Source organism: Paracoccidioides lutzii, assembly GCF_000150705.2.
Source record: "Paracoccidioides lutzii Pb01 unplaced genomic scaffold supercont2.1, whole genome shotgun sequence".
NCBI classification, from domain to species: domain Eukaryota; kingdom Fungi; phylum Ascomycota; class Eurotiomycetes; order Onygenales; family Ajellomycetaceae; genus Paracoccidioides; species Paracoccidioides lutzii.
Window position 1 is genome coordinate 1,231,064 of NW_015440947.1, and position 20,231 is coordinate 1,251,294.

The following is a 20,231-nucleotide window of genomic DNA, read 5'->3' on the forward strand; positions in this document are numbered from 1 at the left end:
AGTAGAGTAAGTGAGACAAAAAGTGGAGAAATTCGGTTTCGGGTTTTTCTGAGCGACGAGGGAGTAGTGACAGAGATTGGTGATTTTGATAGTTGGTTTTTAGTTTTGTTTTTAGAGGGTTAATTCGCAATTCGTTCGCTCGTGGGTTAAGTATCTTGTGTGGCATTTTTCTGAGGAGTAGAGGTGGTGACAGCGCTTAAAATAGGTATAAAAAAAGTATATAAAAAAAGAAAAGGACGTAACACCGATAAAAAAAAAAAAAAAAAGCCGCAGTGCTCCAACGAAATCCTAGGTAAAAGTAGTAGTCCAGCTCGACTCAATCTGACGCCGCAGACCAGAACATATCGTAGAAGACGTGAGTGGTGGCATATGTATATATGTAGATGTAGAACTTTAAAAAAGAAAAATATTCATGTAAAGACAATGGTCGAACGTAATGTTGTTATATCAATGTCGTACTGTTTTTCGTCTTCGTTTTAGTGTCGGGTTTTCCCCTTGTAGCTGGTAGGCTGGTAGGCTGCTATGATTCCAGTCATTGGGTGATGCTTTTCGTCACGACGAAGTTCGTCGTCGTTTCCAATCACGGACCTTGTCGAAGCTGCCAAAGTATGCTTCCAGCTCACTTTTTGCTTGGCCAGAGAGGCGAGTGGAGGTCGTAGAGGAGACGCTCTGAAGCGAGGAGAGGGAAGTTTGAGAGGACGATGGAGTGAGGCCCGGCCGGGACGCAGCTTGAAATTCTAATGCGGTTGAGGACGGTATTTGATAGTTTGCTGCTGAGGACCCGGGAAATTTGAATCCCCCGAAATCAATGGTGGAACCAAAATGGAGTAGAGCTGCTCCCGTTTCAGTATTCTGTGAAGTCCATGGATTTCGGAGGGTTGTCGTTATTGTACTCGTGGCTGAAGAAGAGGGTTCTGAATCGGAGGCGGCGGCGGCGGCAGCAGTGCCATCCATCTCTGCTAGTCGACAGGCCTGGGAGCAGTATGCACCTCCCAGCGTCTGCCTATCGCAAACTAGACAGAAGTCCAGGGACCAAGGCGTTTCCATTGTAACTTTTTTTTTTTTTTTTTTTTTTTTTTTTTTTTTCCCTCCCCTTCGGAGAGAGCTGTATATCTGAGCCAGAGGCGGTTTACTCTAATTTTCCTTCTCCGGGCTTTTGAGTTGGTGGTAGGTTCAAAAGTATGTGTAGGTGGGAGGCTGATATATAGACGGATTAGCGACAGATATATAGATAAATGGATGGTTGGTTCGTTGGTTGTCGAATTGGCGAGAGCCGGAGATATATTTAGGAGGAATTGGTCAAGGTCAAAGAGCTATAAGTACAGTCGACGAGGACGGGAGTTCGTAATGAACGATGGTGAGTCACCCAAATGACGTGTGATGGGGAGAGGGAGGAGACAAAAATGGGAGTTGGATAGCGGGTCTGGTGGGACCCAGCAAAGTAAAGAACTAGAGATTTGAAAGGTTGAGGTATGAGATAAATCATATGATTGTTGAAGGAAAGGGAGACTCTATATATAGGTAACAAGGCAGCGAAGAATTGAGAATGTTCAAGAAGCGGAAGAAACAATAGAAGTCGAGGAAGAATTTGAAGAATAGCAACAGTTTTCTTTTTAACTACAAAGTGAAGGGAGTAGTAGGCAGAGCCTTATTTTTTATTTTTTTATTATTTATTTTTTGGGTTTTTGCGCTCTAATCTATACAATGCCTCCAGGCGGACCAGACACTGCTTTTAATAAGTGTCAGTTGTCGGGAGTCAAAGCTGGGCTGCAGGTGTAAAAAACAGCATCTCCATTAATCTATCTCCACACAGCGTGCTGTAACTCACGTATGATGTTATATTTTACTTTTTTGTATCTTTTGGTTGCGATCTGAAAAAAAAAAAAAAACCAAAGAAAGAATAATAAAAAAAAAAGGACAGAGGCCGGTAGGAGGCTAGTAGACTAGCGCAGCGAACCCTGGCGGCTGATCCTGTCTGTGTATTTCAGATTCCACACCTACGGCCCAACAGTTGTCTAGAGGGACATCCTCCGTACACACACACGCGCACACACACATGCACACAACGCACACACGCATGTTCCGTATGCCCAGCAGGCGAACAACACTCACAATACCTGCGGCGCGCGCAAGGTGCCCGCCCGGTCATCGCTCCCCACTCCTGGCGCAGGTCTAGCGTAGCGTTGGGGTACGTACTGGGGGACTTACTCCTACCGGCTGGTTGTTCTTCCTCCTGCGGCTCGCTCTCCTTCCACCTTTCTCCCCCTCCCTCCCCCTCCTCTCTTCCCATTCCATTGTAAGACCAATGACGTGCCTCTCACCAAACCCTGTCAAAGGGCATGCTGGCCATTCACATCTTCGCTCACCACACCCAGGCTGCGCTTCAGAACCTTGTCAGCAAGTGACCATTCGCTGGCCGGCATGGCCCCTGCCCGAGGGTCCCCGCTTTACCCTGGGTGGTGGCATGGCGTGGATCGTATCAGAAATGGCTGGCGCAGCACCTGGGCGTTGGAGTGGAAGAAAGTGGCTGCTGTACGTAATAGCTGGGTAGCATACCCTTGGTACCGCCCCGACACACTAGCTCTGGAGCTTCGTTTTAAACTATTAATTACATTGCAGGTAAAGACACGAACTGCAAAAACTTCCTGAACTGCGAAACTCAAGCAGATTACATGGTTCTGAGTCGGTGTTTTGGGTCTGTTGATGGTTTTTCGGTGATGGGAGTGTTAGAAACCTTGGGATCAGTAAATCTGTTCACGAACATTGAACCGGGAATAAGCCGCTGCTTGAGTTTTTCAAGAAAAGAACCTTTACAAATGATCACAAGCAAAAAAAAAAGGGAACCGAAACTTAAAATTAATTATACCTTGGAAACCCATTATGGGTTCGCAAAAAAGTTTTTGCTGGCATCACGCTCATTTCCAAGCAGTCATTGCTCTTCTTTTATTTTTTTTTATTTTTATTTTTATTTTTTATTTATTTATTTATTTATTTATTTTTTCCCTTCCACAGCTTTTATTTTTCAAACCAACCAATGCTCCTAGGAGTCCATGATGGGGTTATGCGTCCCATTATTAAGCGCTGGCTCTTGCCTGCAACCACCTTGGCCAGACCAGCAATCCAACCCTCCGAATAGCTCGCTGCCCTTTTCAACGGAGTCCACACACACAGCCTTCACAGGTCGCTCCGCGCTAAGATCGGCTGATGTAAGCTCATTGCGTGGCGGCTCTGTGTATATCGATTGGATGGCCAATCGTTTTGTTTTGCTCCTGTTTGCTGCTGCTTATCGTACTGAGTGGTGTTTTCTGGTTATTTGAAGAGGGAAGTGAGGGGGTGGAGTGGGTACATTTCCCTCCAAGATATTATTTGGTAGCACTGGTTACAGATTGCGCAGCAACTACTACCCTAAGTTCCTAGTAGATATGGAGTTATACAGGAGAAAAGAATGGATCTTTACTCGTCGTTTTCCTTCTCCTTCATTGCACGCGCTAACATAGTTCCCAAGAGGATAGCCGCGCTTTTCAGTAGTCTAATTGGTGTATGGTGGGTATTCCTGTTTAAGTCGCTGCGAAACTATCGAGAGGGGTGAGGCGAGAGCGGAGGGGAAAATGAGGGGGTGGACTGCTCATCGCCAGAAATCAGCCCAAATAAGTAAGAAATAAGATACGGTCCATCGCTGGTGCATGAGCTTCGGCTCTGGCCTCCATCTCGGGGGGGGGGGGGGTGGCAAAAAAGAAAAGGCTCAAAATGTTGCGGCGCCTGATTCGGCCTGGGGTGAAGAAAACCATCCAAAAGAAACTCCCACGAATATCAGTAAGCATTGCTTCAATCAGAAGTAAAATTCTGCTAGGGGCCGGCCCATGGACAGAGACCAATTGTTCTGCAGAACAAAGAATTTTTCCCCCTCCCCTCAACTCTCTCCAAGTGTCCAACCAACCTAATTAACTGCCTACCTTCGGAGAACTCGCTTCTATCGGTTACTACGGCACCACCTCACTCTAGCCCGTCCAGCTACCAGTTGCTGCTGCTGCTCGGAACGCAGACGGGCTCAGTTAGGCATTTGTAGCCCTTGCTCCTAGCCTCTTGAAAGTCGCTCGCAAATGATGAATCTTCCTGTTTTATGGGCTTTTTGTATTTTAATTCAAGATACCAATAAATGTTAGAGCATCAGTGAAGCATTGCAGGCCCAAGTACAGTTGCGGGATTTTTATTTATTTTTTATTTTTATTTATCTACTAATTTATCTGTTTATTTTGAAGATTTTTTTTTGTTTTTGTAGTTTTCATTCTTCTTTTGCTTGCTTGCAAGCTTATTTCTCTTTCGTTAAGTTGCGCAAGTAACCTAGGCTGCGAGAAAGGCGTACTTACTAGGTAGCGATTATGGAATTGAGCCTGTTGATTTGGCTCATATCATGATGGTGATGATAATAATGACGAACTGGCTCCGTCATCGGGCGCTTTATATTCACCTCAATACTCCAACGACAGCAAGAAGGAGAAGAAGGAGAAGAAGAAGAAGAAGAAGAAGAAGAAGAAGAAGAAGAAGAAAAAGCAAAATAAAATGAAAGTCCTGAGTGATATTATTCAACCAATGAACCTCGTCAGGCTGATCCCGAATATTCCTGAAACGTGCCCTAGGACGTTGAGAAGCAATTCGAGAACGTTTGCCGTGCTTCATCAGGCACCCAGGTCAGTCCAGTTCACAATCGCATTAGTTCTCTATTTTATTATTTACGCTTCCAGCCACCTATGGCTCGCTGCATCATGCCGAATATTATTTCTTCTGGTCAATAATAGCAATAAAACGGAATACTCTTATTATGTTCAATTCCACGGTGGGCTATCCATGCTCTAGGACAGCGCGTATCTCACACGGAGATGATGAACAATATCTGATCTGCTTCTTATTGGACGATGAATTGCCATTCCATCTCTGAGTCGGTAGGTACTGCATATATGTATCCATGTAGCCACATACAAAAGTACATCACGAGCAATAAGAAAAAAGACCCGAACTTCTCTGGATTGATGGTTCCCGGTTCCCGGGCTGTTCTTGGGAGCATCAAGCTTGCGTTGATACATAAATCAAACAGAAAAGTCTTTTATAAAATGAGCATTTTTAACAGTTAACTAATGCCTCTTTCTTCGCTTGGCTATTTAAAACTCCTAGCCTGGCGACTAGAGCCGAATCAGAGATTCATCACAAGTTTTCCTTTTTTTTTTTTTTTTTGCCGGATCAGATGAGAGCTTCAGGTAAACCTCAAATCCCATGCATGAAACTTGCCTGTTGCTCGGCTATTATTATTCAGCTGCCTAACGCTCTGTCCTGCTTGCCAATGTTTTGAGTGCAATGCCAATATCCTGTGTCTGTCTGCCTGTGCCTAACATTGCCTCTTCCATGGAGTGGAGGCAAGCTGAACCGAGCTGCCACTGGGTAGATAGTTAACTTTCAGACCGCAGAAGCAGCAGGCAGGCAGGCAGAGCAACAACAAGAGACCGAGAGGGCTAAGATGGGAATGCCAAAGAAACAAGGTCTCAGGAGCTTCAGATGTCCTGGACCTTGACGGGTCTGTGATTGGGAAAATAAAGGCGAAATAAACTGAATATTAAGCGTCACTGAGCAGATAATTGATTTACGCATTCATGGGTTTGGAGAGAGAGAGAGAGAGAGAGTGTGTGTGTGTGTGTGGTAGTTAATGAGGCCAATATAGCGTCCTGCAACAGGCGCAGTAGCGGGCGGAAACCCCAGGTCCAGAGTAGCGAGTGGCAATAAGGAAGTGGTGGTTATATGCGTGTTGGGATTTTCTCTCTTCTTTTTGCACCCTTCTCTCGAACGCTAATATTCATTTTTGCAAACCCAGTTCCAAGGTTGGAGAAAGCAAAATAAAGCCTTCGGGGAGGAGGAGTTCGTGACATCTGACTGGGCTTGAACTATGAAAAGTTTATGGGATGATGCTGCTCACTCCGCACTTTTGATTAGCTTCCTTCCATTAACTTTTCTTTTGCAAAAACATCGTGGCAGCAGCGGCAACCACAGAAAAATGCAAGCCTGCTTTCAGAGCTAATTTCGATGCACCGTGCGATGTCAGTTTGTGACCATATTCTCCATTTCTCACCAACCATACCTGCATTGGCATCTTATGGTAGGCTTTTCTCCAGCATCGACAGCTTCAACACAGCAAGAAGAAGCGTGATCAATTGGAAGGGACTTTTGCATCCCTCTTACGTCGTCACGATATGGTTTTATTTCTATTACTTCATCGTGATTAAGATTATCGGTCTTTCTCTCTCAGCAGCTTCGTAGCTCGCCTCTCCTGCGTGCATGGATCTTTTTGACGGGTGTATGCAAGTTTCTCCTCCACTGGCGACCTTAAATCGACATTCAATATACCTGCTTTGGTCAAAATTTCCCATATGCTCAAAGTAGCTGCTTGCGCCTGAAGTATCTGCAAGCTCATTTTCTTCGGCCTTCTTGCAGCTATTGCCGGTGAGGCTCTTTTATTATTGGCACATTGACAGGTTGCACAGAGTATGACTTTCGACATAAACCTCCGAATCTTCCAAGGTTCTTTTATCTCCGTTGTTCCCCTCTCTCATTTCCTTCTTTTATATTCTACCCTGCTGTAGCTATTCTCCTGCCCCTTTCTTTACTATTCATGTGTCACCGCGAAAAAAGGAGAAGGAGGCAAAGGAAAGATATTTTCCCCCACAGAAAAAGATCTACTCAAAGTAAATTTCCTTTTCTTCTTTTACTTTTCTTAATGCCAACAAATGTATAAACTTCTCTGTGGGGCCTAGGTTACTTGTTACCTCGGCTGTCAGAGTTCAACTTAAGATAGCTGCCAGCCTATCACTCTTCTCTGCAGCTGATACACTTTCTTGAGAACTTGCAGCTGACACCTAGTTCTTTCAAGTAATGAATGATCAAGGCTTGTTTTTTGACTTCAAAATTCACTTCTAAATTCACTTCTTCAGCTAAGGTTAGAAATGCGATGTGACAACATTTATAGGAAAAAAAGTTTACTTACAGTTTTGCTTACGGAGTAGAAACGTATATTAGATTTGGTTGTCTTGTTGAAATCGCTTGTTACAAGCTACAGATTTACGAACTTACAGAGACTACCTCAGCCGTCATATTCAAAACTCTTCTGCCTGAAGAAGTAAGGCATGTCAATGTCAGCCTTGATGATTTTCAAGCATATGCAGAGATTTAAAACGACTCGGAATTCATAAAACAACTGTTAGCTGGAAATTCAGTTGTAATCCTCCATAACCTGTAATATGTTGCCACAGACAGGGCTGAGTTGTGCTTCACTTATTATGTAATGTTGGGCATGCTGCTTACTCCGTACACAGTAACCACATATCAATATGTGTTTTTTATTCCAATTCTCACCCTCTTTTTGGAACTAAACCACATGGGACTATTCAAAACCCGGCATGGACTACACAAATCATCTGTCGTCGACTGACCCATTCCCCCCCTTTTTTTATCCCATCGTTTGTTTCCTGATTCAAGCTCAAGATTGACGCCGTTTCTCGCTTCTGATCCATACCTCACGACTCAAAGAGTCACGAAGAGCAACCTACCCCGCAAGTAAACACGCCAACGTTAATTATCGTAGATTTGCAAGTTAGGTTGCCTGTGCCAATTTTAGATTCCACTAAGAATCTCAGGAGCTAGGAGCTGGTGACGCAGATGATTCAAACCTAGTGTATCTGCTTTGCGCACTCAATCACAACTGCGAAAAGAGAGAGAGAGTGTGTGTGTGTGTCGGGGGGGGGAGGGGAGGGGGTTTGGTGATCCCTCTTTTCTAAGAGGGTGTTTACGTGTTGCAGCGACTCTTTTTCCAGCTACCGTGATTTCACACCCCATGTCTTCCGGATAGGAGTTTACTGATTGTATTCCATCGCGGAGTTTTCAGGGTCCAGCATGTGCCTTGGTATCACAGTCAAACCTGCACAGTGGCGTGAGAATCCTTGGACCTTTGTGCATCCAACCAAACTGCCTAACTCTTGTCCTAATTGATTCTTTTTGGCCAAGTCGCCTCCTTGTATATAGACTTCTTAAGACTTGTATCCTGGATGCGTGTTTTTGACCAAGTTTGCCTGTAATAATTTTCTATCGTCCCCCCTGCAGTCGCCATTTAGTAGTCTCTTACCCAAGGGCTCACTCTGTCCCGTTTCAACCCCATGAAATCATGGGGACAGGGTTGAATGGTGTTGTTGGTTAGTGAAGGAGGAGGGATTACGGTTGGGGTCGGGCCGTGTATCTGTCTCCTTTTCTTCCTCTTCGCCATCCATTGCTTGCAATCTATGACATGATTCCTCCTCGGTGGCTGTGATTGCATCCCTCAACTCCAAGCCGGGAAGGGGGTGTGTGGGGTGCACGGTGCAGGGGCGCCAGTCCAGAGACCAAAGCCCAAAATCCCCACAAATCACTGACGAATTTTAGGAGCCTTCAGTTGAGTCGGCTGATCCCCAAAATCTATTGCTATTTGACCTTTGCGTCTGAGTCTTTGTTCGAGAATGTGGATCCGGCTGTCTAACCCATCCTCGTCATCTGCTCTGGTTTCAACTAACTACCAGTCAACCCTCCCAGATCCGAACGGTTGAGCTGTGTAGCTACTGTCTCAGATACAAATGATCACAATAACAAGTAGCTTTAGAGAAATAGTTATAACAGAAACGAAGGGATGTCAGTCCGGCGATACATCTTTCCGCTGTTGCATGGTAGCTCCACCACCACTATTTCTCGACGGTGGGTGCAATGCAACGATTGCCTCAATTTTGGGTCAAACCCGCCTGTCACTCTCTTCCGTCATTGTCGTCAATAAGAACATAGGCTGATGCTAACTTTTCATTCCTCCCGGACATATGTTACCGACAGCATGGGCTTTTGGGTGTGGGCATTCTGCAACACTACTGCTTCGTTAGTTACCATGGAAATCAAAGTTCTTTTACTCTTCCCCCTGGCTTCGTGATTTTCCTCGGTTCTTCGTGCATCATGCATGATACGCATGGAACGGAGGATTCTGAGTTTTGGGGAACAACTAACAAAAGCAAATATGATTGAAAAAAAAAAAATAAAATAAAATAATTACAATTGCGGATGACAATGTGGCCACCACTTGATTCTTCCCCAGATCTTGGCCTTCTCCTGACGTTTTGAACTCAAACCATCTGAGGTTTCTCCCTTCTCTCCAAATTCACATCGGCGAATGAATGTGCGTATCTCTGTTAATGAGAGAGTTTGAACTAACAGAGACGAAGATCGATTTTCTGGGGAAGAATACGAGGCGTGAATTCATGGACCAACCACTGGCACCACCAGAACCCATTCCCCTTACTTGGCATTTTGCGTTTTTCACCCTACCTGCGCCCATTGGGGTTTGGGCAATCGTGAAATGATTAAGATCGTTTGATGACCCTTGGCCTTTGGCCTTGGTAAAAATTCTTCATTTTCCTTACCTAGGTGAAGCATTTGGGATCTTTCTTTTCCTCTGATATCTCCATGTTTTAATTCAAAACGAAAAACACAAACGGATTCGTGCACATGAAAAAACTACTATGTGACGTGATTAGGATTAGATGGGATGGGATGGCACGCAATGTCATCTTAGCCTCCCCGAGGAGTCAAGCCGGTATCCGGATAGCTGGATGGCTCCGATGGAAACGGTCGGGAGACGATTCCCAAAAGTCAAGTCCCAAGGCAGAAGAACTTGGGAATCCCATTGTTTTGACAAATACGTCCCAGCTTCCTTATTGTCGGTCTAGCTTTATTGACTTTTGGGGAAACCAAGTTTTATTCTCAGCATAGAGGTCGTGTCGTTTGCCTTTTGGAATCCCGATTATTTTCCTTTGGTGCAAGGTTATTTTATTGATTTTATTGATATGTGATGAGAGCATTATTGCATTATTCTCTGAAACTTTCAACTCTCATTATTCTCGAAAAATCTTACGATATCAAAAGTTTCTTTCTTTGACATCCGATCATCATACGTGACAAATCCTTGTGCATCGCTGACGTTCATCATCGTCACTACAGGAGAAACTTGCCGGTCTTTCCGAGATCTTCAACACCAAACCCTCTGAACCCATCATCTCCTTAGATGAAGTGATTAGACGGAGTAGCTGCAGTTTCAAGAATGATCAACAATTGATCATCAGCACTTGTGAGATTTTCTCAGGAAATATTTGCTCCGATTGAGATGATTACACGGGCTCGATAAACAATTCCGATGACTATCTATCAACGACTCACCTGGTAACTACGAAAGAAAAGTATCTCTGGATGCAGAGACGTATAGCACGTATAGTGCATACTCTCTACGCGGGAAATTTTACATGTGCTTCTCTACACCCTGTGCAGATGAATCAATGGTTGTTGTGTTATGAGCGGGGTGATAAGTGACGGGAGTTGGTGGGATTGAGCACGATGAACGAAAGAAGAGTCAGGCAGAGAGAATAATTTATTGAATGGTATGTCCTCCTGCTTTAGATATTGGGTGCCTAGGTGCATATCGAAATCTTGAATGCCCCGTTTTTCTTTTCTTCGGAAGTGGCGGAGCTGGTAGGGGTAGTAGGTAAGGGGGATAAAGGCGGATCGAAGTTGATGTGTGTATGTATAGAATGATGGGAGAGCTTGAAAGATATTGCAGAACCCGAACACCTCATTAAACTCCCTGAGCATTCTGGCGTTTCAGTGTTTGAAATGGTCAAGGTAACTCCTTCGCTCATGGGGAAATCTGAAAGTTGTCAATGGGTGCCCATGGATGGATGCCAAGCGGAATTAAATAGCCAATTTGCAAAGTTGTTGCGATGCAACATTTATCCACATCTGTATCTGGTAAAAGACATCAAGAGAAGTGGGGAACTATAGTCTGTATTTTATTTCTCTACAATTCTAATTACCTCAAAAAAACTTATCATGAGAATAATTTACTTGGGTGAAGTGGAGCACCAATAGTAATTTAGCGACACAACAGTCTTTCATGCCATATTGATGCTCTTCCACTTCACACTCTCTCCAATATCCCCCTAGCCACCTAGATTCTCGAGTGGAACCTCGCAGTATTATTTCCTGTTCATATGATTACCCTCATTCCTCATAGTTCTACCGCCGATCTGACTAGACCTTGAATCAAAACCATCTGCTATCTATCACCACTTCGTGTGAAAATACTCGGTGTTCGCTGATCACGTTAATCCTGAATTTTTTTTTTTCTTGGCAATGTACAATTGCCATGCCTGAAACCGGGCCGGGGAAGGTGGGAGAGATAATCTATGAGGTCCGGAGAAGCTAGGGGAGACTGGTATTTTTGAGGTTTATGATGAAACCCATTTTCTGCGGAGGGTGAACTCCGTGGAGTATATACATGTGGGGAGAGAATCGTGTGCAGATGTGGAATTTTCTACCAAGGAAGCTTGTATTATTACCGGTGTCCTTCTTGGTTGATTCTGAACAAAACCCATTTTATGTTTTCACATTCCGCAGAGTTGATGGCAAGAAGAAAAGACAGGACAAAGCATAGATGAACTATTCAATAACCTATGCATAAGACTCAAGAACAGTCTTTCATCAATCTGACGGACTTCAGCTTCCTATCAATCTCCAACATAGCAAGTTGTTTTTGCAAGCAGAAATGCTTGAGATACTCTCGATTGCGCTATGACATTGTGGAATCACACTGTGATACTGGCGATATGCCCTTCTTTGATCCCTATCAAAATAATATGCCGCTGACATTGGCATCATAATGCCATTCCGCAAGTCTCTGGCTACGACTGGGATGAAGTCATGATATCTAAAAATTAATAACTGTTTGAGTATGGAGTGTTCTTGCCACTTTAACCCCGATAATGATTTCTTAATTAAAATCTCTTAACACAGATTTCAGTGATATAGTTAAAAAAAAACAATATCATTTGCACTCGGAGAAGCTTTTCGGTTAACGTCAATGGGAGAATAAACGGCACTTCCGAACGCCGAGCAGGATGAGGCAGCGCAAAAAGCGACAGATCATTGAAACAATCGTGAAAAGAGGGAATTGGATGGGGCTGTTGGATTTGTAGTCCTCAAATACTTGTCTCCTTTGAGGCCGGGTGAGGGGCTCCTCCCCCGTCGCCCTCGACGATGGGAGGATCGAACAAAGCCTAGGTGGCCTCAGGGCTGTTGCGTTTGTTTTCTTAACGAAGCTCGGACGTCAGTCTCCACATGCAACAGCATTCTCGCGGTGTTGAAAAGTTGATCTCCTTCATGGTGATGAATCATATGATCCGGAAAATCAAGATGTGTGTGGACTTGGAGCAAAGTGTTCCAGGCCTCGCCGTCACGGAGATTGCGACTACTATTGATTATATGTGCGAATAGCGCAAATGTCTGCGTTCGTGTCTGATGCTCGGGAGTTTTCTATGGATCCCGCGGTGTCTGTGAGGCCCAGCAAGTCATTGGGCTCGCCATCGTTGATCGCTTCTCTATCTCCCTTCACCCTTCACTGGTGCACAATTGCTGAGAAGATTGTAGCAGTTGGCTACATAGTTAACTTCCGCCTGTTAGTGTAAGGGGGCACTCATTCAACGAGTTCCTTTGTGTTTGACATGGGAATAAGTTGGCAGAGGTCTGGGGTCGTGGAATGAAAACACGATGGTTGGATGTGTCAGTTTTTGATGCAACCGTGAGAATCATGGAACCCGAGGAAGACTGTAAAATAATTGCCAGTTTCTTGATTGGGGAACCCAGTTCTGGTTTGCAAGCAACTCCCTTTTTACACGGAAGGGATCAGGGCTTTGTTCGAGGTTGGTCCAAAGGCAGCAATGAGTCGCTTTCTTCCATCGACTAAGCTCAAAGTGGATCGATCCATGGGTGTTTATTGTGTTTCGCATATACAGGGTAGTTCCAGCGGGGTTGGGGTATAATTCGAGAGTTGTAGTTCATGGAAGTGAAGGCCTCCAAGGAGTAGAAATTTATCAGAAAAGACAGAAAACCAGGGTTTAAAAATTTCGCAAAATTGGATGTATGGAATCATGCATCGTCCCGCGTACTAAATTGTTCCAGCCCATCACCTTCCCGTGTCTTGGCCTGCAGTGGAAGACTTGAAACTTGATATAGCTTCAATGTTGAAACCTCTTCTTTGTTATTGTTTTCGAAATCCTGATTACGATTATTATCAAATAAGATACGAAAGCATATGTTCTCGGGTAACTGTTAGTATTGGAAGAACTAAAAAAAAGAATACGGAAAGTCGCTAATTTTCGAATATAAAGTAAGGGAGGTTGATTATGTAGAAAGGGGGTTACATCCGTAATTCGAAACAGGATTTTCTTTTCCTTCTTCGAATTTATTATACTGTTCCTCTTTCATGTCCTTAGGAGATTCCTCCCTGGGTTGGGTTCAAAGCTGATACAAACCAACATCCAGGGAACATTTGGTGGCACGGCCCGTTTTCTAGAAGACGGCAGGCGTTGGCTTTGGAATATGGAATAATAGGCTGAATCTTCATGGCAACTACACCTTTTAAATATGACCAGCACACGGGGGAATATGCTTCCGTGTGCGAACAAAAAGGTCTAAATCAATATGCTGAAAAGAGCAAAGTATCCCTTTATGAATGCTCTGATCTCCTTGTGGCCTCAGGAAATTGTCCGAATGGTTATCTTCTCCGGACACCAAACGTCAGCCATTCGCTGCGTGCCGACATGGTTACGGGAATTGGTTCAATCGGAGTTTATTCCATGTGTGGTATTCCGACATGAAAAAAATGTGGATAATGTGGTGTTATTGGTTAAAAATGTATGCACTTTGGGGCTGGGCCTCACATTTAGATTTTCTTTTTTCGTGGCTGTCAGCAACATTGGGGAATAAAGGTTGGGGTGTACCGGTGTTGCATACAAAGTAGGCCAATATGAGCTGGAATATGCCCATGACTCTGTATAATTGGGGATGTAATCGACTTTGTTGACAAACAGGGAGGGGAAATTAGTACTTTCTATCACTTCGAAGTAAAGCAGGGTAGATGTGGGTGGTTAAGTTGAAGTAATGCATGTGTGATCAGGCAGACCATCTCGGTAGATCCAGCAACCAAGATCAGGCAGGCCCCAAACGATACCGGAGTACAAGCTGGAAATCCTCATGAACGTATGCAAAAAGCTTTATCATTTAGTAGACCAATAGTAAAGCAAGACATACCACAGAAGTTGAAACCGAGAAGCTCAATCAGAACGAGAAACCTTTGTCAACCAATGGTGTATTTTTTTAAAAAACTTTTTTCGACGGCTGATGGCCTTGACTGCCCAAAATGTTCCAAATTGGCCATCTCTGTGATGCCTGTGGAAGATCGGCGCCCCGGAGTTGTTGCTTAACTCTGGCCCTGTGATAAATCCAAAGGTCTTCGCTAAGTGGTCGCCTGGCTGAATCCGGTATTTGTCCTTGTTTAACTTTGGACTGATTTCATGGCATCCTCTCATAGGGTCTTGTGGTCCGGCAGAGGGTAAGGGAGTCGAGAGCCAATGTACGTGGAAAGCAGGAATGTTACCTCAATTGCTAAAGGGCCCAAGTTGTCGCTCTTTTTACTACGTCCTTGACATGTAAGAAATTGCGGTGCTTTTCAATAAAGCCAAGAGAAAATCAATCTTCAGTCATGGGAAGCAATAGACCAGCTTGAAAGAAAGATCGCTTCAATTGAAACCAAGAATCGATAGAATGAGGAGAAAGCAAGATAGTTTCCACATCTCATATTCATGCCCCGTCGGATTATGTTTCTCTGCATCATCAAAGGTCAGGGCCTCTTCTTAATCACACCAGATCATTTCCCCACATACTCTATTCTGATAAAAGAAAGTATACTCCGGGATCGTTTGATCGCAAATCTGTTGATATCTGTCAACCCCGTTTACCGAGAGCTAGCAATACAGATTGGCGACTGGCGGGGAATAAGTGGTATGGTTTCGTTCATGAACTCCAACACCATTCTACGACCCGTGTAGAAAAATGCTTGATCGACTACATCCGATAGGGTCAATTTAAACAGCGTTAAGTAGTTCCCACACCGAGGAGAAAGGGCGAGGGGGAAATTAATCTTCAAGAAGAAGCTTTCTTCATCCTATGTTGAGGATGTATATACCTAGACGGCTTAAACTCGCCCTTCTGCCCCTTTATATCCGGTTATCAATGAGCCTCAGATTGGCATGTATATTAGAGCTATGGTCGATGGTATGGAAGGATAAAGTGTCGCACCAGGCAGCTCGCATGAAGCATGAAGATATACCGTTACGCCTTTATCTGTCTGGATCGGGGCAGCCCTTGGAATATCACCTATGTGCACGGGTGACAATGATGGAACGAAGATTTTTGAATAGATCGATCAATCGGAGTGAGATTGGCATATAATCAGGGATTCCCTCGGGCATTAGATAACATGGACCACTGAGGGCAATTTCTAGCATATAAGGAATCACCCTTCAGTAACACACCGCTTATCCAGCGAATGCATGTGCGTCTTGCAGAGCTCGACTGGAGGCTGCTGACGAAACAAAAATACTGATCAACTGAAAGGTAATCTGGGGATAACTGAATTATTGATGCATCCATGATTTTGAAACCACCGGTAGAGACTGAGGCAATAGATGAATGTCGAATTAAATGCTGAACGGAGGCATCAATATGGACATTGAACCCGGTTCCAAAGATTGTTTGAGATTAGAAAAGAGAGAGTTGTGTGGAGAATTGTGGAATATATTTTCGTCCAACGTTGCTTATACCAAGTCGCGCGCGGCTAGAGAGCGCTCTTCGAATGGTGATTGATTGGTTAGCTAGGCGACAATGGCGGACGTAGGGCTGGCTGCTGCGGACTCCTTGGTAACCGAGGAACGAACCGCCTTTGCACCCACCTTTGGCGTCACTCCAAGGTTAATGATGACAGAGTCAACCGTCAACGGAACACCAAGATAGCTCCCGTAAGCGGTGGGTGAGTTTGCCGCTCCATAATTGTCATCGTCACCACCTGGTTTTGTCTTTGAATTTCAGTAACTAATATCCAGACTTGATTTAACCAGTTAGTTAACTGCCTCCTTTAACATCCTCTCTCATTTACCGCCTTGAAGTCCCCAGGTCCCCTCAATTCCACAGCTACACTGGGGGGTGGGGTTTTAGTCTGCTTTCCTGCAGCTCATGTATGCTTCTTCTGATAGCAACTTCTATTTATAACACCCACCTATTTCCAGCAGCCCTTGATATCTGCATGGTATATACGCTGAGAGTGGGTTATTGATGTATCATCTCCTGGCTTGGCGTAAAGTGTATGTCTACTTACTCTGGTGTTTACCCAGTTCAATTCTAGATTTCCTCTTTTATTGTGTGCAAATCGATCTGCGGTATATCGGTTTATCAAAGCCGTTACCTCTTGAATTTGCCAGATCATGATTAGTCCACGGTCACGCCGGATCCTGAAGCCACTATTTTATACAATTGCTGTTGTAGCCGGAGGAGGAGGTATCCTATATTTTTCATACCGACCACGCAATCTACCCGGGTCAGACCCAGCGGCGGTCCCACCACCATCCTATAGTGATGGAGGACAGCTAGTACCCCCGAGTTTTCCACATGTCAAAAGTCGCGTTGAACAGATTCAGGACTTGAAACGAAGTTCACAGACAAACGCCACAAAGTTGCTTTCTGGAGAATGGGCAAAATATTCAAGCTCCCAGAGCTCCAACGCACCAGATGAAAACGAGCCTTACGATTTACTTGTCATTGGGGGCGGGGCAACTGGCTCTGGCATAGCTCTGGATGCCGCTTCGCGTGGTTTAAAGGTAGCTCTAATTGAGCGTGACGATTTCAGTGCTGGAACGAGTAGCAAGAGTACGAAATTAGTCCACGGCGGTGTTCGTTATCTGGAAAAAGCAGTTTGGCAATTGGACTACAATCAGTACGTCGAGAGGGTCTTTTTCCCCGTCGTTGATGGGAATTGTGCTTGCTGATCTTCCTTTGCAGATATGCTCTCGTTAAAGAAGCCCTACGGGAACGCAAGTATTTCCTCCATACTGCCCCTCATCTCTCAATGTGGCTCCCAATTATGCTCCCAGTGCAAAAGTGGCGGCAATTACCGTATTTCTGGGCCGGAACTAAATTCTATGATCTACTTGCTGGATCTGAGGGTATTGAGAGTTCTTACTTCCTCAACAAAAGCAAAGCTCTGGATGCTTTCCCTATGTTGAAAAAGGATAACCTTGTCGGAGCTTTGGTTTACTATGGTAAAGCTTGATCATATCACAACCAAGATCGGAAGCGCTTCTTGTTTAAACGAAACTAATGCATATACTAGATGGTGCTCACAACGATTCTCGAATGAATGTTTCCCTGGCAGTAACCGCTGCTCTATATGGTGCTACTGTTGTGAACCACATGGAAGTAACAGGACTAACTAAGGATGAGTCAGGAAAGCTCAGTGGAGCAATTGCCAAAGACTTGATTCCAGGGAAAAGCGGACACGATGCGAAAGAAGTAACCGTCAGGGCTAAGGGGATAATCAATGCCACAGGTCCATTCACAGATTCCATTAGGAAGATGGATGATCAAAGTGCGATGGACATAGTTGCTCCAAGCTCTGGAGTTCATGTTGTTCTCCCGGGATACTATAGCCCTGCTAAGATGGGTCTCATCGACCCTGCAACCTCAGACGGGCGTGTCATTTTCTTTCTTCCATGGCAGGGAAACACAATTGCAGGAACAACTGATAGCCCCTCTGCAATCTCTCCCCAACCAATACCGTCTGAATCTGACATAAACTGGATTCTAAATGAAATTCGGGGATATCTTGCCCCGGACATCAATGTGAGACGTGGAGACGTTCTTGCAGCATGGTCTGGAATCCGGCCTCTCGTGCGAGACCCCGCAGCTAAGAATACAGAGTCTCTGGTTCGCAATCACCTCATAACAGTGTCCAAATCTGGTCTTCTGACCTGTGCTGGTGGGAAGTGGACAACCTATCGCCAAATGGCCGAGGAAGCTGTTGACGAAGCTATCAAAGTGTTCCATTTACAACCATGGCCCAACAAAAAGGTTCCAGACATTAGCGGAAGAGGCCTTTTTGATGACGGAGCTGCCCTTGACGGTTCTTGCCAGACCCATCAGATTCGCTTGGTTGGCGCTCATGGCTATTCGAAAACTCTCTTCATTAACCTCATCCAATACTTCGGATTAGCAACAGACGTTGCTAAATATATCGCCCAGGCTTACGGTGATCGCGCGTGGGAGGTCGCTGCCATGTCATCGCCCACAAATACTCGATTCCCAGTGCGTGGAATCCGCATTTCGTCGCCATACCCATTTATCGATGGAGAGGTCCGTTATGCTACCCGGGTTGAATATGCACAAACAGCAGTGGACGTTTTGGCACGGAGGACTAGACTGGCATTCTTAAACGCACAAGCTTCTCTTGAAGCTCTCCCAACCATTATTGACCTCATGGCAGAGGAGCTGAACTGGGATAGCAAGCGGAAAAATGTTGAATGGACCGAAACAGTAAAATTCTTGTTGTCGATGGGGCTCCCTAAGTCTCGTCTGGGTATTACGCGAGAAGATGTTGAAAGTGGAAAGGCAAAATTCGATGAAGTTGAACGGAAGCTCTACACGAGACATGGTAAGATTTCTAGTTTTCATACATTTTCCCTTCGTTTACTAACTGTTGTTACAGAAGGGCCTACAGACTTTCCCAGTCCCCCTGCTTAGAGGCCCACTCCAAGCAGTGGTAAAAATTCTTACCCTCTCCGTACATGAGACACTTTCCCATTGGTGAAATGTTTTTTCAGACCTTTTTTTTTTCTCTCCTTATTACAACTTTTTTCTTGCGACAGTGAGCATGATTCATTTGAGAAATTGGTTAGGGAAATATTTAGCAGATATCATCGATAGGAGGTTTCGTTACGTTCGTCCCTTATTGTCCTCTTAATGCTTCAATTGTCACATAGGTTTGATTGAAATGTCTCATGATTAACTGCATATCTAGTAGATAACAACAAATACGAAAGAGCATCTAGACTCTGCTACTTCCAATAAAACTTTCACTCCTGTTTTCTTGATTGTGTTACTCGGAAAAAGCGACCATCCGTTGGTGGCTTGATTGAGATAGGTGACTTTGCTTAGGTTGGTTGCATTTCGTTCCAGCGAAAATATCAACCCAACCTCCTCCCAGACACAGGGCATCAAACTGTCAACATTGCTCTGTTGCATTCATCCCCATGCAATTATGTTATTATATCATAAACATTGGGTAGTTAATATGGGCGTGTATGACCTTTTGTCGGTTAATATTTTCTCTGGGCTTGGAAGCATTTATTGAGTCATGGTAAGAGCCTGACTTCTTGTCAACCCGTGGGTTTCCATATGTATCTCTACATACCGAATCATACTAGTTTCCCCCAGAGTGGGGGACAATATTCCACTGCAGCAGCCGTACGATGTTACCGGGAAACGAGGGATTTCGATATTCACCACTGATATCAAATCAACACAACTTGAAATAAAAAGAGATGTAGCTCAAACTTGGGGGTGTGCGAGGAGGAATACGCCTATCATGGTGTATGATCTCTCGATGGTCATTTCCTGTCAAGTACACTACTTTCACCTTTAAAAAATAGTTGAGTAAGTCACTACGTAGGCAAGCAAGGGAGTGTCTAGATGCCTATGCATACCTGCATGCATACATATGTAAGGAGAGGGTATGAAGTAGAAAGGCGCGGTATATGGCTTTTCCCCCTGCATATCGGTGTGGTTTGAGCTTCCGATTGACTGGTCAGTGATGGCAATAGCATTTGCTGCATGTGGAACGTTATGGATGTGCTCTTGACATGTTTTTGGCGCTTTGTTCTAGTGAGCATAGAGGCGAATGGGTTGCTTTTCTATGTATATATATCTTTCGTACATCTAAGACGTAACTAGTCAATAGCCATTTTGTAGTGGTTGAAATACGCGGAACGCAGCTCTAAAGAGTTGTTCTCATCACCGCACATGACTACTGGAAAAATTGATATAAAGAAACAATAGGCCAAAAGGAGCGTCTGAAGACAGAGAGAAGCATAGAACTGAGGACGGTTAACTAACTGATAATTAGTGTATTGCTACGGATTACCTCATTCCTCACGATGCAACAGGGGAGATCGCGATGAAGGGCGATGGGCAGTTAATAGAAATAATCTTGTAACGAACCCAAATCGCCGAACTTCTTGACACGATGC

General features: G+C 44.6%; 5 protein-coding genes across 5 annotated transcripts; 2 read left to right on the forward strand and 3 right to left on the reverse strand.

Annotated features, from left to right (window-relative positions):
• Window positions 1–552: 552 nt before the first annotated feature.
• PAAG_00307 (hypothetical protein) lies at window positions 553–1,047 on the reverse strand (the record flags this gene model as incomplete). The annotated part of the gene is made up of 1 exon (XM_002797722.2): window positions 553–1,047. The coding sequence occupies one exon, from the start codon at window positions 1,045–1,047 to the stop codon at window positions 553–555; it is 495 nt and encodes a 164-aa protein (XP_002797768.2).
• A 1,374-nt stretch (window positions 1,048–2,421) lies between these two features.
• On the forward strand, window positions 2,422–2,649 carry PAAG_11085 (hypothetical protein; the record flags this gene model as incomplete). Its single annotated transcript, XM_015846793.1, has 2 exons — window positions 2,422–2,532; window positions 2,620–2,649. The coding sequence occupies 2 exons, from the start codon at window positions 2,422–2,424 to the stop codon at window positions 2,647–2,649; spliced, it is 141 nt and encodes a 46-aa protein (XP_015703597.1).
• A 391-nt stretch (window positions 2,650–3,040) lies between these two features.
• Window positions 3,041–3,495, reverse strand: PAAG_00308 (hypothetical protein; the record flags this gene model as incomplete). The annotated part of the gene is made up of 2 exons (XM_015843975.1): window positions 3,041–3,269; window positions 3,458–3,495. 2 exons carry the CDS (start codon window positions 3,493–3,495, stop codon window positions 3,041–3,043), a joined length of 267 nt encoding a protein of 88 aa, XP_015700310.1.
• A 12,314-nt stretch (window positions 3,496–15,809) lies between these two features.
• PAAG_11086 (hypothetical protein) lies at window positions 15,810–16,239 on the reverse strand (the record flags this gene model as incomplete). Its single annotated transcript, XM_015846794.1, has 3 exons — window positions 15,810–16,010; window positions 16,091–16,130; window positions 16,211–16,239. 3 exons carry the CDS (start codon window positions 16,237–16,239, stop codon window positions 15,810–15,812), a joined length of 270 nt encoding a protein of 89 aa, XP_015703598.1.
• Window positions 16,240–16,415: 176 nt separating this feature from the next.
• On the forward strand, window positions 16,416–18,726 carry PAAG_00310 (glycerol-3-phosphate dehydrogenase; the record flags this gene model as incomplete). The annotated part of the gene is made up of 4 exons (XM_002797725.2): window positions 16,416–16,924; window positions 16,990–17,249; window positions 17,321–18,637; window positions 18,692–18,726. 4 exons carry the CDS (start codon window positions 16,416–16,418, stop codon window positions 18,724–18,726), a joined length of 2,121 nt encoding a protein of 706 aa, XP_002797771.1.
• Between the last annotated feature and the right edge of the window lie 1,505 nt (window positions 18,727–20,231).